Genomic DNA, 17,120 nt, shown 5'->3' with positions numbered 1-17,120 from the left:
CCCATGTGACCAACAATCCACCATGCCACCCCATGTGACCAACAATGCACCATGCCACCCCATGTGACCAACAATGCTCAATGCCACCCCATGTGACCAACAATTCACCATGCCACCCCATGTGACCAACATTGCACCATGCCACCCCATGTGACCAACATTGCACCATGCCACCCCATGTGACCAACAATTCACCATGCCACCCCATGTGACCAACAATGCTCCATGCCACCCCATGTGACCAACAATGCACCATGCCACCGCATGTGACCAACAATCCACCATGCCACCCCATGTGACCAACAATGCACCATGCCACCCCATGTGACCAACAATGCACCATGCCACCCCATGTGACCAACAATCCACCATGCCACCTCATGTGACCAACAATCCACCATGCCACCCCATGTGACCAACAATGCACCATGCCACCCCATGTGACCAACAGTGCACCATGCCACCCCATGTGACCAACAATGCACCATGCCACCCCATGTGACCAACAATGCACCATGCCACCCCATGTGACCAACAATGCACCATGCCACCCCATGTGACCAACAATGCACCATGCCACCCCATGTGACCAACAATGCTCCATGCCACCCCATGTGACCAACAATCCACCATGCCACCCCATGTGACCAACAATGCACCATGCCACCCCATGTGACCAACAATGCTCAATGCCACCCCATGTGACCAACAATTCACCATGCCACCCCATGTGACCAACATTGCACCATGCCACCCCATGTGACCAACAATTCACCATGCCACCCCATGTGACCAACAATGCTCCATGCCACCCCATGTGACCAACAATGCACCATGCCACCGCATGTGACCAACAATCCACCATGCCACCCCATGTGACCAACAATGCACCATGCCACCCCATGTTACCAACAATGCTCAATGCCTCCCCATGTGACCAACAATTCACCATGCCACCCCATGTGACCAACAATGCACCATGCCACCTCATATGGCCAATAATGCACCATGCCACCCCATGTGACCAACAATCCACCATGCCCCCTCATATGGCCAATAATGCACCATGTTACCCCATGTGACCAACAATGCACCATGCCACCTCATATGGCCAATAAGGCACCATGCCACCTCATGTGACCAACAATGCACCATGCCACCCCATGTGACCAACAATGCACCATGCCACCCCATGTGACCAACAATCCACCATGCCACCCCATGTGACCAACAATGCACCATGCCACCTCGTATTGCCAATAATGCACCATGCCACCCCATGTGACCAACAATGCACCATGCCACCCCATGTGACCAACAATCCACCATGCCACCCCATGTGACCAACAATGCACCATGCCACCTCATATGGCGAATAATGCACCATGCCACCCCATGTGACCAACAATGCACCATGCTACCCCATGTGACCAACAATTCACCATGGCACCCCATGTGACCAACAATTCACCATGCCACCTCATGGCCAATAATGCACCATGCCAACTCATGTGACCAACAATTCACCATGCCACCTCATGGCCAATAATGCACCATGCCACCTCATATGGCCAATAATGCACCATGCCACCTCATATGGCCAATAATGCACCATGCCACCTCATGTGACCAACAATGCACCATGCCACCTCATATGGCCAACAATGCACCATGCCACCTCATATGGCCAATAATGCACCATGCCACCTCATATGGCCAATTAGGCACCATGCCACCTCATGTGACCAACAATTCACCATGCCACCCCATGTGACCAACAATCCACCATGCCACCCCATGTGACCAACAATCCACCATGCCACCCCATGTGACCAGCAATGCACCATGCCACCTCATATGGCCAATAATGCACCATGCCACCCCATGTGACCAACAATCCACCATGCCACCCCATGTGACCAACAATCCACCATGCCACCCCATGTGACCAACAATCCACCATGCCACCCCATGTGACCAACAATGCACCATGCCACCTCATATGGCCAATAATGCACCATGCCACCTCATATGGCCAATAATGCTGCATGCCACCCCATGTGACCAACAATGCTCCATGCCACCCCATGTGACCAACAATCCACCATGCCACCCCATGTGACCAACAATCCACCATGCCACCTCAAATGGCCAATAATGCTGCATGCCACCCCATGTGACCAACAATGCACCATGCCACCTCATGTGACCAACAATCCACCATGCCACCCCATGTGACCAACAATCCACCATGCCACCTCAAATGGCCAATAATGCTGCATGCCACCCCATGTGACCAACAATGCACCATGCCACCTCATGTGACCAACAATCCACCATGCCACCCCATGTGACCAACAATCCACCATGCCACCTCATATGGCCAATAATGCACCATGCCACCTCATATGGCCAATAAGGTACCATGCCACCTCATGTGACCAACAATCCACCATGCCACCCCATGTGACCAACAATCCACCATGCCACTTCATATGGCCAATAATGCTGCATGCCACCCCATGTGACCAACAATGCTCCATGCCACCCCATGTGACCAACAATCCACCATGCCACCCCATGTGACCAACAATCCACCATGCCACCCCATGTGACCAACAATGCACCATGCCACCCCATGTGACCAACAATGCACCATGCCACCCCATGTGACCAACAATGCACCATGCCACCCCATGTGACCAACAATGCACCATGCCACCCCATGTGACCAACAATGCACCATGCCATCCCATGTGACCAACAATCCACCATGCCACCTCATATGACCAATAATGCACCATGCCACTTCATATGGCCAATAAGGCACCATGCCACCTCATGTGACCAACAATCCACCATGCCACCCCATGTGACCAACAATGCACTATGCCACCCCATGTGACCAACAATGCACCATGCCACCCCATGTGACCAACAATCCACCATGCCACCCCATGTGACCAACAATGCTCCATGCCACCCCATGTGACCAACAATCCACCATGCCACCCCATGTGACCAACAATCCACCATGCCACCCCATGTGACCAACAATGCACCATGCCACCCCATGTGACCAACAATGCACCATGCCACCCCATGTGACCAACAATCCACCATGCCACCCCATGTGACCAACAATGCACCATGCCACCCCATGTGACCAACAATGCTCAATGCCACCCCATGTGACCAACAATTCACCATGCCACCCCATGTGACCAACAATGCACCATGCCACCCCATGTGACCAACAATGCACCATGCCACCCCATGTGACTAACAATGCTCAGTGCCTCCCCATGTGACCAACAATTCACCATGCCACCCCATGTGACCAACAATGCACCATGCCACCTCATATGGCCAATAATGCACCATGCCACCCCATGTGACCAACAATCCACCATGCCACCTCATGTGACCAACAATTCACCATGCCCCCTCATATGGCCAATAATGCACCATGCCACCTCATATGGCCAATAAGGCACCATGCCACCCCATGTGACCAACAATGCACCATGCCACCCCATGTGACCAACAATGCACCATGCCACCCCATGTGACCAACAATGCACCATGCCACCCCATGTGACCAACAATCCACCATGCCACCCCATGTGACCAACAATGCACCATGCCACCTCGTATTGCCAATAATGCACCATGCCACCCCATGTGACCAACAATGCACCATGCCACCCCATGTGACCAACAATCCACCATGCCACCTCATATGGCCAATAATGCACCATGCCACCTCATGTGACCAACAACTCACCATGCCACCCAATGTGACCAACAATGCTCCATGCCACCAACAATGCACCATGCCACCTCATATGGCCAATAATGCACCATGCCACCTCATGTGACCAACAATGCACCATGCCACTTCATATGGCCAACAATGCACCATGCCACCTCATGTGACCAACAATGCACCATGCCACCTCATATGGCCAATAATGCACCATGCCACCCCATGTGACCAACAACTCACCATGCCACCCAATGTGACCAACAATGCTCCATGCCACCCCATGTGACCAACAATGCACCATGCCACCTCATATGGCCAATAATGCACCATGCCACCTCATGTGACCAACAATGCACCATGCCACTTCATATGGCCAATAATGCACCATGCCACCTCATGTGACCAACAATGCACCATGCCACCTCATATGGCCAATAATGCACCATGCCACCCCATGTGACCAACAATGCACCATGCTACCCCATGTGACCAACAATCCACCATGCCACCCCATGTGACCAACAATCCACCATGCCACCCCATGTGACCAACAATGCACCATGCCACCTCATATGGCCAATAATGCACCATGCCACCTCATATGGCCAATAAGGCACCATGCCACCTCATGTGACCAACAATTCACCATGCCACCTCATGTGACCAACAATCCACCATGCCACCCCATGTGACCAACAATCCACCATGCCACCCCATGTGACCAACAATGCACCATGCCACCCCATGTGACCAACAATGCACCATGCCACCCCATGTGACCAACAATGCACCATGCCACCTCATATGGCCAATAATGCACCATGCCACCTCATGTGACCAACAATTCACCATGCCACCTCATGTGACCAACAACTCACCATGCCACCTCATGTGACCAACAATCCACCATGCCACCCCATGTGACCAACAATACACCATGCCACCCCATGTGACCAACAATGCACCATGCCACCTCATATGGCCAATAATGCACCATGCCACCCCATGTGACCAACAATGCACCATGCTACCCCATGTGACCAACAATGCACCATGCCACCCCATGTGACCAACAATGCACCATGCCACCTCATATGGCCAATAATGCACCATGCCACCTCATGTGACCAACAATTCACCATGCCACCTCATGTGACCAACAATGCACCATGCCACCCCATATGGCCAACAATACACCATGCCACCTCATATGGCCAATAATGCACCATGCCACCCCATGTGACCAACATTGCACCATGCCACCCCATGTGACCAACATTGCTCAATGCCACCCCATGTGACCAATGCTCAATGCCACCCCATGTGACCAACAATCCACCATGCCACCCCATGTGACCAACATTGCTCCATGCCACCCCATGTGACCAACAATGCTCAATGCCACCCCATGTGACCAACAATGCACCATGCCACCCCATGTGACCAACAATGCACCATGCCACCCCATGTGACCAACATTGCTCCATGCCACCCCATGTGACCAACATTGCTCCATGCCACCCCGTGACCAACATTGCTCCATGCCACCCCATGTGACCAACAATGCACCATGCCACCCCATGTGACCAACATTGCTCCATGCCACCCCATGTGACCAACATTGCACCATGCCACCCCATGTGACCAACATTGCTCCATGCCACCCCATGTGACCAACATTGCTCCATGCCACCCCATGTGACCAACAATGCACCATGCTACACCATGTGACCAACAATGCTCAATGCCACCCCATGTGACCAACAATGCACCATGCCACCCCATGTGACCAACAATGCACCATGCCACCCCATGTGACCAACATTTCACCATGCCACCCCATGTGACCAACATTGCACTATGCCACCCCATGTGACCAACATTGCTCCATGCCACCCCATGTGACCAACATTGCTCCATGCCACCCCATGTGACCAACAATGCACCATGCTACCCCATGTGACCAACAATGCTCAATGCCACCCCATGTGACCAACAATGCACCATGCCACCCCATGTGACCAACATTGCTCCATGCCACCCCATGTGACCAACATTGCTCCATACCACCCCATGTGACCAACATTGCACCATGCCACCCCATGTGACCAACATTGCACCATGCCACCCCATGTGACCAACAATGCTCAATGCCACCCCATGTGACCAACAATGCACCATGCCACCCCATGTGACCAACATTGCTCCATGCCACCCCATGTGACCAACAATGCACCATGCCACCCCATGTGACCAACAATGCTCAATGCCACCCCATGTGACCAACATTGTTCCATGCCATCCCATGTGACCAACATTGCTCCATGCCACCCCATGTGACCAACAATGCAGCATGCCACCTTATGTGACCAACAATGCACCATGCCATCCCATGTGACCAACAATGCAGCATGCCACCTTATGTGACCAACAATGCACCATGCCACCTTATGTGACCAACAATGCACCATGCCACCTCATGTGGCTAACAATGCTCCACGCCACCCCATGTATCCAGCAATTCTCCACGCCACCCCAAGTGACCAGCAATGCTCCACACCACCCCATGTATCCAGCAATTCTCCACGCCACCCCATGTGACCAGCAATTCTCCATGCCACCACATGTGACCAGCAATGCTCCATGCCACCCCATGCCATAATCCATTACGGCCCTGACACAATAATGTGAATCCTCCTTTTCTTAGATTTCCAGCTTGCTCCTCTTCATTGCTGGCACACGTGGTGGGCCGGATCCTGTGTCTGCAGGTGACATGACACATCCATGAGCCATTGTTCTCTCTTCTGTGCAGTTCAGTGGCTGAGCAGCTGAAGAGAGGGGAGACTGTCCAAGCCGAAGCCTTTGACAGTGTCACCATCTATTTCAGTGACATTGTGGGGTTCACATCAATGTCTGCCGAGAGCACGCCCATGCAGGTACCATACATAAGGGAATGTCCAGCCTTTATTTATATGTCAATGGTGCTCATGAGCCGCTTCTGTCTCCTCAGGTGGTCACCTTACTGAATGACCTCTACACCTGCTTCGATGCTATTATAGACAACTTTGATGTATATAAGGTAAGAAACTGATATCCTGAGGTACGAGAACTGCAGGTGTGAGGAGACCACACCTTTAAGGATGGGAACTTAAAGCCCCCATACACATTAGACAAATGTTATCCAAACATGCGGAGATCACCAGGTTTGGCTGATGGTCTACTGTGAATGAGGGTGCAGGGCAGCTGATAGACGGTGGAGATGTTGACCAGGCAAGTCTGATTTCAGACTGCCAATTGTAATGTTCTCTCTTAGATTGGCTAATGGGTCAGCCAGTGGCTTTGTCATGGAGAACACAAAAACACGCAGCTGAACGGACGCTCCTGTGTATGGGAGAGATGACTGAGATGAATGTCAGCTAGGCGAGAGCTCTGTGCATGGGAGAGTCAGCTGAGATGACTGTCAGCCAATCGAGCATTCTGTGCATGGAAAAGTCAGCTGAGAAGACTGTCAGTCAAGCGAGCGCTCAGTGCATGGGAGAGACAGCTCAGATGACTATCAACCAAGTGAGCGCTCTGTGCCTCGGAGAATCAGCTGAGATGGTTGTCGACTGAGTGAGCGCTCTGTGCCTGGGAGAATCAGCTGAGATGCTTGTCAACTGAGCGAGCTCTCCCATGTATTAGATGACTGAGACGGTTATCAGCCAAGCGAGCACTCTGTCCATGGGAGAGTCAGCTGAGATGACTATCAGACAAGCGAGCTCTCTGTGCTTGGGAGAGTCAGCTGAGGTGACTGTCAGCCAAGAAAACACTCTGTGCATGGGAGAGACAGCTGAGATGACTGTCAGCCAAGCGAGCGCTCTGTGCCTGGGAGAGTCAGCTGAGATGACTGTCAGCCAAGCGAGCGCTCTGTGCCTGGGAGAGTCAGCTGAGATGACTGTCAGCCAAGCGAGCGCTCTGTGCTTGAGTCGGCTGTGATGACTGTCAGCCAAGAAAGCGCTCTGCATGGGAGAGACAGCAGAGATGGCTGTCAGCCAAGCGAGCGCTCTGTGCATGGGAGAGTCAGCTGAGATGGTTGTTGACTGAGCTCTCCCTTGTATGGGATAGATGACTGAGATGGATGTCAGCCAAGAAAGCGCTCTCTGCATGGGAGAGGCAGCTGAGATGACTGTCAGCCAAGCAAATGCTATCTGGATGGAAGAGACAGCGGAGATGACTGTCAGCCAAGCAAGCGCTCTGTGAGAGTCAGCTGAGATGACTGTCAGCCAAGCGAGTGCTCTGTGCCTGCAAGAGTCAGCTGAGATGACTGTCAACCAAGAAAGCGCTGTGCATGGGAGAGACAGCTGAGATGACTGTAAGCCAAGAAAGCGCTCTGTGCATGGGAGAGACAGCTGAGATGACTGTAAGCCAAGAAAGCGCTCTGTGCATGGGAGAGACAGCTGAGATGACTGTAAGCCAAGAAAGCGCTGTGCATGGGAGAGACAGCTGAGATGACTGTAAGCCAAGAAAGCGCTCTGTGCATGGGAGAGACAGCTGAGATGACTGTCAGTCAAGCGAGTGCTCTGTGCATGGGCGAGTCAGCTAAAATGACTGTCAGCCAAGCAAGCGCTCTGTGCCTGGGAGAGTCAGCTGAGATGAATATTAACCAAGAAAGTGCTCTGCATGGGAGAGACAGCTGAAATGACTGTAAGCCAAGAAAGCATTCTGAGCATGGGAGAGACAGCTGAGATGACTGCCAGCCAAGCGAGCGCTCTGTGCATGGGAGAGATGACTGAGATGGTTGTCGACTGAGTGAGCCTTCCCTTGTATGGGAGAGATCACCGAGATAGCTGTCATCCAAGCGAGTGCTCTGCAGATGGGCAGTTGGCCAGTGTAACGGAGAGATGACAGAGATGGATGTCTACCTAGGCGAGAGTTCTCCATGGACAAGTCGGCTGCCAGCCAAGCTGCGCTGGCAGCCGATTAGAGCATCGTTCTGCCATCAGCCATGTAATGTGTATGGTGGTCAATAATCCCCACAGTATTTGAATCTCAGGACCCCTCCAAACTCCTGACGGCAGTGAAGATAGCGACTCCCTCCCATAACCTAGCCCTGGTTCTGTGTTCTCCATGCCCTCGTATGGCTGGGGTGCTCCAGTCACTGAATTGTTTATATTGGTAGATTTCTCTATTTGGCCCCTGTTCACTATGCCTAGACTTTTATGCCGACTCATATAGGGGCTATCTTTGCAGGTGGAGACCATCGGTGATGCATACATGGTGGTTTCAGGGTTACCAGTGCGGAACGGGAAGCTGCATGCAAGAGAAATTGCACGTATGTCTTTGGCGCTCCTGGACACTGTAAAAACATTCAAGATCCGGCACAGACCGAATACACAGCTCCATCTGCGCATAGGAATCCATACAGGTAAAACTGGTGGCATCACTCTCCAATTCCCACAGTGCTTTGTCATCTGGTCTCCAGAAGATCCCCATTTGCGAATGCCCATGATGTGCCCGAATAATAACGGCACTTTGTGCAGATCTGATGGACCTCACATGTAGGAGCCTGATGGAGCCACCGCTGCCATCTGTGTATAGTTGACCCTTGTAGTCGGTGAGTGGTAGCAGCTCCGATCACTATACCGTATGCAGTCACTGCAAATTCTCATGAGGGAGCCGCTTTCCTCAAAATTTCCTGTTTCGTAAAGCCTCACTGACATTGTATACAGCACCCATGAAAAAAACCCGTGAAGATTCCAGGGACAAGACCACCAGCTCCACGAATTCCCTCTATTGTCTGTGGACCATTCCCTGCATCCACCATTTGGCTCCTGGTTCTCCAGTTCTGTGTGGTCAGAGTGATTGATGACCAGGAGTCTCTGGAGGTGGCCATATGAATTTTACAGATCAGACTTCTCATCATTTGTAAATTCTCAGTGTTTTCAACCAATCTAGAAGTCAGTTCACTTCTGCGTTTCTCTCGACGGTAAATGTAGAGGTGCACATCTGGTCAGACATTTTCTTCCTAGCTTCCTAGGCGTTTCTCTAGACTGTAAATGTAGAGGTGCACATCTGGTCAGACATTTTCTTCCTAGCTCTCTGGGCACCCGGACAGGTCAGCCTGTTTTTCTCGAGCTGATATTTCTCTGACATGTTTTGTGGAGCTGCAGGCTGAAGGTGCAGTGGGTTTACCCAGTGAGGACGCATTCTCCTCTTCCATGCTTCTAATACTTCAGACCATTGCTCTCCAACTGCTGTAAAACTAGAAAAGCCAGCATACCATGGCTGCCAATAGCTGGTGACGGCTGCCTGTGCAGTCAGACCCCTGAACCTGCTCAGACCACAGAGGACTATACAGGAGGTTATGACTGCGGATAGTGGGCCACTGACAGGGTAGGGTGTAACGAAGACTCTGGCCACAGTAGGAGACGCACCAGCCCAGACACATTATGGCCTTCCTTACAGATACAACTGCATGTCCAGAGAAGGATCATGAGAAGATGCTTGTCCAAGAATGGGCAAACATCACAAAGCTCCACGGAGGAGTATTCGTATGCTAAGTGCTCTGTGCCATCTGTCCATAACTTTGTCAGCTGTGATGGGGTTAATCACTTTTTTCTACTAAACAGAGGCACAAGCTGAACAAATCTATTCCTAAAAAGGAGCGAAGTTCTAGGGCAGAGTCCTCGGAAATATGTGAAGATCCATCACAGAGCGGGGAAACCATGAAGGCAGCACGTGTGTCCCAGCAGATAGAGGATACTGACTTGTTCTAAAATCAAGTTATTAACCCTCCAAACTCCTGTTCTTCCGCCTAGAAGAGGTCCATTATGGAGATGCTATTTTGCTATGCATTGCTTATATAGCGCTATCATATACCGCAGTGCTGTACAGACATTATTATTGCTGTCCCCATTGGGCCTCACAGTCTACATTGCCTATCAGTATTTGGAATGCGAGAGGTAATCGGAAAAACACCAGACTTGTCCATTATGGGGGAGTCCAAGCTCTCCAGGTGGCTCAGATCTCTGTTCTCAATGACCAACACTCGGCCAATCTCGCATATCTTACTGCCGGCATCTCCAGGATATTCATCATGTAGAGTCTATGTATGCGACCATTGACATGTGCATCCCTGTCTGCTCAGGTCCAGTTTGCGCGGGTGTGGTTGGTCTGAAGATGCCTCGATACTGTCTGTTTGGTGACACGGTGAACACGGCGTCCCGGATGGAATCTAATGGGGAAGGTGAGCATGAGCCGAGAGATCTATGGCCTCCACAGGATGATATAGGCAGAGCTCCAGCAGAACAGGCGAGGTCTGGAGATGGAGGAGGATGAAGACAGTGGTGCTCACCACCACACTCCTGGGTTATGTCACCGTTGTCACATTTCTTCATGTTTTCTTACTTCCTCAGCACTTAAGATCCATATTTCTTCAGCCACTAAAGAAGTCTTAGATGAGTTTAGCTGCTTTCAACTGGAACTTCGGGGAGATATTGAAATGAAGGTAAAATAAAAGAAAATACAGAAGCTCACATCAAGGAAAATGAAAGGATAAACATGACCTCCTGCTCCTTCCCTCTCAGAGCATGAGTCTCACACACTGAGGAAGAGGGACTGTAACATGACCTCCTGCTGCTTTCCTTTCAGAGCATGAGTCTCACACAGACACTGAGGAAGACACTGTAACATGACTTACTGTTCTATCCCTCTCACAGCATGAGTCTCACACAGACACTGAGGGAGAGGGACTGTAACATGACTTACTGTTCTATCCCTCTCACAGCATGAGTCTCACACAGACACTGAGGAAGACACTGTAACATGACCTGCTCCTTCCCTCTCAGAGCATGAGTCTCACAGACACTGAGGGAGAGGGACTGTAACATGACTTACTGCTTTATCCCTCTCAGAGCATGAGTCTCACACAGACACTGAGGAAGACACTGTAACATGACTTACTGTTCTATCCCTCTCACAGCATGAGTCTCACACAGACACTGAGGGAGAGGGACTGTAACATGACTTACTGTTCTATCCCTCTCACAGCATGAGTCTCACACAGACACTGAGGAAGACACTGTAACATGACCTGCTCCTTCCCTCTCAGAGCATGAGTCTCACACAGACACTGAGGAAGAGGGACTGTAACATGACCTCCTGCGCCTTCCCTCTCAGAGCATGAGTCTCACAGACACTGAGGAAGACACTGTAACATGACTTACTGCTCTATCCCTCTCAGAGCATGATTCTCACACAGACACTGAGGGAGAGGGACTGTAACATGACCTCCTGCTCCTTCCCTCTCAGAGCATGAGTCTCACACAGACACTGAGGAAGACACTGTAACATGACTTACTGTTCTATCCCTCTCACAGCATGAGTCTCACACAGACACTGAGGAAGACACTGTAACATGACTTACTGCTCTATCCCTCTCAGAGCATGAGTCTCACACAGACACTGAGGAAGACACTGTAACATGACTTACTGTTCTATCCCTCTAACAGCATGAGTCTCACACAGACACTGAGGAAGACACTGTAACATGACCTCCTGCTCCTTCCCTCTCAGAGCATGAGTGAGTCTCACACAGACACTGAGGAAGAGGGACTGTAACATGACCTCCTGCTCCTTCCCTCTCAGAGCATGAGTCTCACACAGACACTGAGGAAGACACTGTAACATGACCTCCTGCTCCTTCCCTCTCAGAGCATGAGTCTCACAGACACTGAGGAAGACACTGTAACATGACTTACTGCTCTATCCCTCTCAGAGCATGAGTCACACACAGACACTGAGGGAGAGGGACTGTAACATGACCTCCTGCTCCTTCCCTCTCAGAGCATGAGTCTCACACAGACACTGAGGAAGACACTGTAACATGACTTACTGTTCTATCCCTCTCACAGCATGAGTCTCACACAGACACTGAGGAAGACACTGTAACATGACTTACTGCTCTATCCCTCTCAGAGCATGAGTCTCACACAGACACTGAGGAAGACACTGTAACATGACTTACTGTTCTATCCCTCTTAGAGCATTAGTGTCACACAAACACTGAGGGAGAGGGACTGTAACATGACCTCCTGCTCCTTTCCTCTCAGAGCATGAGTCTCAGACACTGAGGAAGACACTGTAAATGACCTCCTGCTCTATCCCTCTCAGAGCATGAGTCTCACACAGACACTGAGGAAGACACTGTAACATGACTTACTGTTCTATCCCTCTCACAGCATGAGTCTCACACAGACACTGAGGAAGACACTGTAACATGACTTACTGCTCTATCCCTCTCACAGCATGAGTCTCACACACACTGAAGAAGACACTGTAACATGACCTCCTGCTCCTTCCCTCTCACAGCATGAGTCTCACACAGACACTGAGGAAGACACTGTAACATGACCTCTCACTCCTTCCCTCTCACAGCATTAGTATCACACAGACACTGAGGGAGAGGGACTGTAACATGACCTCCTGCTCCTTTCCTCTCAGAGCATGAGTCTCAGACACTGAGGAAGACACTGTAAATGACCTCCTGCTCTATCCCTCTCAGAGCATGAGTCTCACACAGACACTGAGGAAGACACTGTAACATGACCTCTCACTCCTTCCCTCTCACAGCATTAGTATCACACAGACACTGAGGGAGAGGGACTGTAACATGACCTCCTGCTCCTTTCCTCTCAGAGCATGAGTCTCAGACACTGAGGAAGACACTGTAAATGACCTCCTGCTCTATCCCTCTCAGAGCATGAGTCTCACACAGACACTGAGGAAGACACTGTAACATGACCTCCTGCTCCTTCCCTCTCAGAGCATGAGTGAGTCTCACACAGACACTGAGGGAGAGGGACTGTAACATGACCTACTGTTCTATCCCTCTCACAGCATGAGTCTCACACAGACACTGAGGAAGACACTGTAACATGACCTCCTGCTCCTTCCCTCTCAGAGCATGAGTGAGTCTCACACAGACACTGAGGAAGACACTGTAACATGGCTTACTGCTCTATCCCTCTCAGAGCATGAGTCTCACACAGACACTGAGGGAGAGGGACTGTAACATGACCTCCTGCTCCTTCCCTCTCAGAGCATGAGTCTCACACAGACACTGAGGAAGACACTGTAACATGACTTACTGTTCTATCCCTCTCACAGCATGAGTCTCACACAGACACTGAGGAAGACACTGTAACATGACTTACTGTTCTATCCCTCTCAGAGCATGAGTCTCACACAGACACTGAGGAAGACACTGTAACATGACTTACTGTTCTATCCCTCTCAGAGCATTAGTGTCACACAAACACTGAGGGAGAGGGACTGTAACATGACCTCCTGCTCCTTTCCTCTCAGAGCATGAGTCTCAGACACTGAGGAAGACACTGTAAATGACCTCCTGCTCTATCCCTCTCAGAGCATGAGTCTCACACAGACACTGAGGAAGACACTGTAACATGACTTACTGTTCTATCCCTCTCACAGCATTAGTCTCACACAGACACTGAGGAAGACACTGTAACATGACCTCCTGCTCCTTCCCTCTCACAGCATGAGTCTCACACAGACACTGAGGAAGACACTGTAACATGGCTTACTGCTCTATCCCTCTCAGAGCATTAGTGTCACACAGACACTGAGGGAGAGGGACTGTAACATGACCTCCTGCTCCTTTCCTCTCAGAGCATGAGTCTCAGACACTGAGGAAGACACTGTAAATGACCTCCTGCTCTATCCCTCTCAGAGCATGAGTCTCACACAGACACTGAGGAAGACACTGTAACATGACCTCTCACTCCTTCCCTCTCACAGCATTAGTATCACACAGACACTGAGGGAGAGGGACTGTAACATGACCTCCTGCTCCTTTCCTCTCAGAGCATGAGTCTCAGACACTGAGGAAGACACTGTAAATGACCTCCTGCTCTATCCCTCTCAGAGCATGAGTCTCACACAGACACTGAGGAAGACACTGTAACATGACCTCCTGCTCCTTCCCTCTCAGAGCATGAGTGAGTCTCACACAGACACTGAGGGAGAGGGACTGTAACATGACTTACTGTTCTATCCCTCTCACAGCATGAGTCTCACACAGACACTGAGGAAGACACTGTAACATGACCTCCTGCTCCTTCCCTCTCAGAGCATGAGTGAGTCTCACACAGACACTGAGGAAGACACTGTAACATGACTTACTGCTCTATCCCTCTCAGAGCATGAGTCTCACACAGACACTGAGGGAGAGGGACTGTAACATGACCTCCTGCTCCTTCCCTCTGAGAGCATGAGTCTCACACAGACACTGAGGAAGACACTGTAACATGACTTACTGTTCTATCCCTCTCACAGCATGAGTCTCACACAGACACTGAGGAAGACACTGTAACATGACTTACTGCTCTATCCCTCTCACAGCATGAGTCTCACACAGACACTGAGTAACAGCTACTGTAACATGACTTCCTGCTCCTTCCCTTTCACAGCTTGGGTCTCACACAGACACTGATGAAGAGACTGTAGTATGACCTACTGCTCCTTCCCTCTCATAGCATGGGGCTCACACAGACACTGATCAAGAGACTGTAGCATGACCTCCTGCTCCTTCCCTTTTACAGCATGAGTCTCACACAGGCATTGAGGGCGAGACTGTAACATGACCCTTCCTCCTTTCCTTTCACAGCATGAGTCTCACAAAGACACTGAGGAAGAGACTATAGCAATACCTCCTGCTCCTTCCCTCTCACAGCATGAGTCTCACACAGACAATGAGGGGGAGACTGAAGCATGACCTGCTGCTCCATCCCTTGCATGAAAAAGACCTATATATGGTCGAAACGTTGCTTCACTATGGCAGAATAAACTTCTTTTCTTAAATTACTACACCCGGATGGAGCGCTGTCTTTCTACTATTTTGACTGCTGCTCCATCCCTGTCACAGCATGAGTCTCACACAGACACTGAGGAAGAGAGACTGTAACATGACCCTCTCTCCTTCCCTCTCACAGCATGAGACTTAACACTGACACTGAGGAAGGGATTGTGACATGACCTTCTGCTCCTTCCCTCTCACAGCATGAGTATCACACTGACACTGAGGGAGAGACTGGAACATGACCTTCACTCTTTCCCTTTCACAGCATGAGTCTCACACATACACTGAGGGAGAGAGGCTGTAACATGACCTCCTGCTCCTTCCCTCTCACACCATGAGGCTCACACAGACACTGAGGGCGAGAGTAGAATCACCAGCCCAGTTTCTGACTGTCATTTCCCATCTGGTGTATATTCTTCCCAATACACAAGTGCACTGTGAGCAGCTGGATGTTGTAATGCGATTATCTCCCACAGGTCCACTGGATGTCCAGTTTCTCAATCTTCATGTTTCACTTCATCATACGTTCTTTTCTCTTGTGTATTCCAGGGCAAGGGGAAAATGAAGACCTTCTGGTTACTTGGAGAAATTACAGACGACGATGTTATTTGAGACTCTCTTGCTCCGAATGTGGCCAGCTGGGTCTCGAGCTGCTCATTAGACTAATCTGGGTCCTAGGTAATCACTGACCTACCCACAGCCCGCTCTTCCCAGACCACGTTGTTCATGGCGTCCTCTATGCTTGGAGGAGCAGACGCCTAACCTATTATTCTCATCTCTGGGAATGAGTCATTATGCACCAGCTAATTAGCCAAGAGACGACATCTGCATTGGTCATATGGCTGCAACACAATACAGTTAATAGCCAAACCAGGGCCTGCAAGGGGACATCATTGCAGGAGGCAATGCAGGGTCCAGAATGGCAGTAGGCATCACTCATACCTGCAGCCTACTGAAACTCACCAAGGAGATCCCAAACATGTTCAGAAATGGACAAGTGTCGAGGTTTTGTCCTTGCTCTTCACCCGGAGTATTGGTTCTGAAGATTTCCTCAACAGATCATACTGCAACCAAATCCTCTATTTGAACAACGGTTTTCATTCTTTGCTCAGGTTCCGATACTCCATACCTATACTTCATCTTTATACTGGATCTGGAGTCGGCACTGGTTACACGGAGATCAGTAAGAGGCGGATCTACCGCAGAATTGCGGATCTGGAGATTACACACAGACGACGAAAGGAACAGGAAATAGAAGAAAGTGTAGTCAGCGACCAGACTATGACGGCGGCATTGTCCAGCACCAGGCTTTGCGCCTGAAACACTCTCCCCTTAGCCAAAAGCTGTTAATACCCCAATGTAATCCAGGAGAACTGAGCATCAGGACTTCAGCTGACGGAGACGTCCATGGAGGCTTGGAATAAGATGTGTAGTATGTAGCTGTACTGAGTCCATGGCACATTCAGCCTTCAATAAAGACGAGTAGATCAA

The 17,120-nt window shown here is 50.5% G+C and overlaps 1 protein-coding gene across 3 annotated transcripts in view; it reads left to right on the top strand.

Moving 5' to 3' along the window:
- The window catches only part of NPR2 (natriuretic peptide receptor 2), a 422,222-nt gene extending 405,102 nt beyond the window's left edge, over positions 1–17,120 (top strand). For all 3 annotated transcript variants that reach the window (XM_069745468.1, XM_069745472.1, XM_069745463.1), the window contains 6 exons: positions 6,582–6,705; positions 6,780–6,848; positions 8,999–9,173; positions 10,896–10,994; positions 11,164–11,255; positions 16,179–17,120. In XM_069745468.1, coding sequence (XP_069601569.1) covers positions 6,582–6,705; positions 6,780–6,848; positions 8,999–9,173; positions 10,896–10,994; positions 11,164–11,255; positions 16,179–16,241 — 622 coding nt within the window. In that variant the 3' untranslated portion in view covers positions 16,242–17,120. The remainder of the gene's footprint in view (positions 1–6,581; positions 6,706–6,779; positions 6,849–8,998; positions 9,174–10,895; positions 10,995–11,163; positions 11,256–16,178) is intronic.

The sequence above is a fragment of the Ranitomeya imitator genome, chromosome 1 (assembly GCF_032444005.1).
Source record: "Ranitomeya imitator isolate aRanImi1 chromosome 1, aRanImi1.pri, whole genome shotgun sequence".
NCBI lineage: Eukaryota > Metazoa > Chordata > Amphibia > Anura > Dendrobatidae > Ranitomeya > Ranitomeya imitator.
This window is presented reverse-complemented; position numbering and strand designations above follow the sequence as displayed.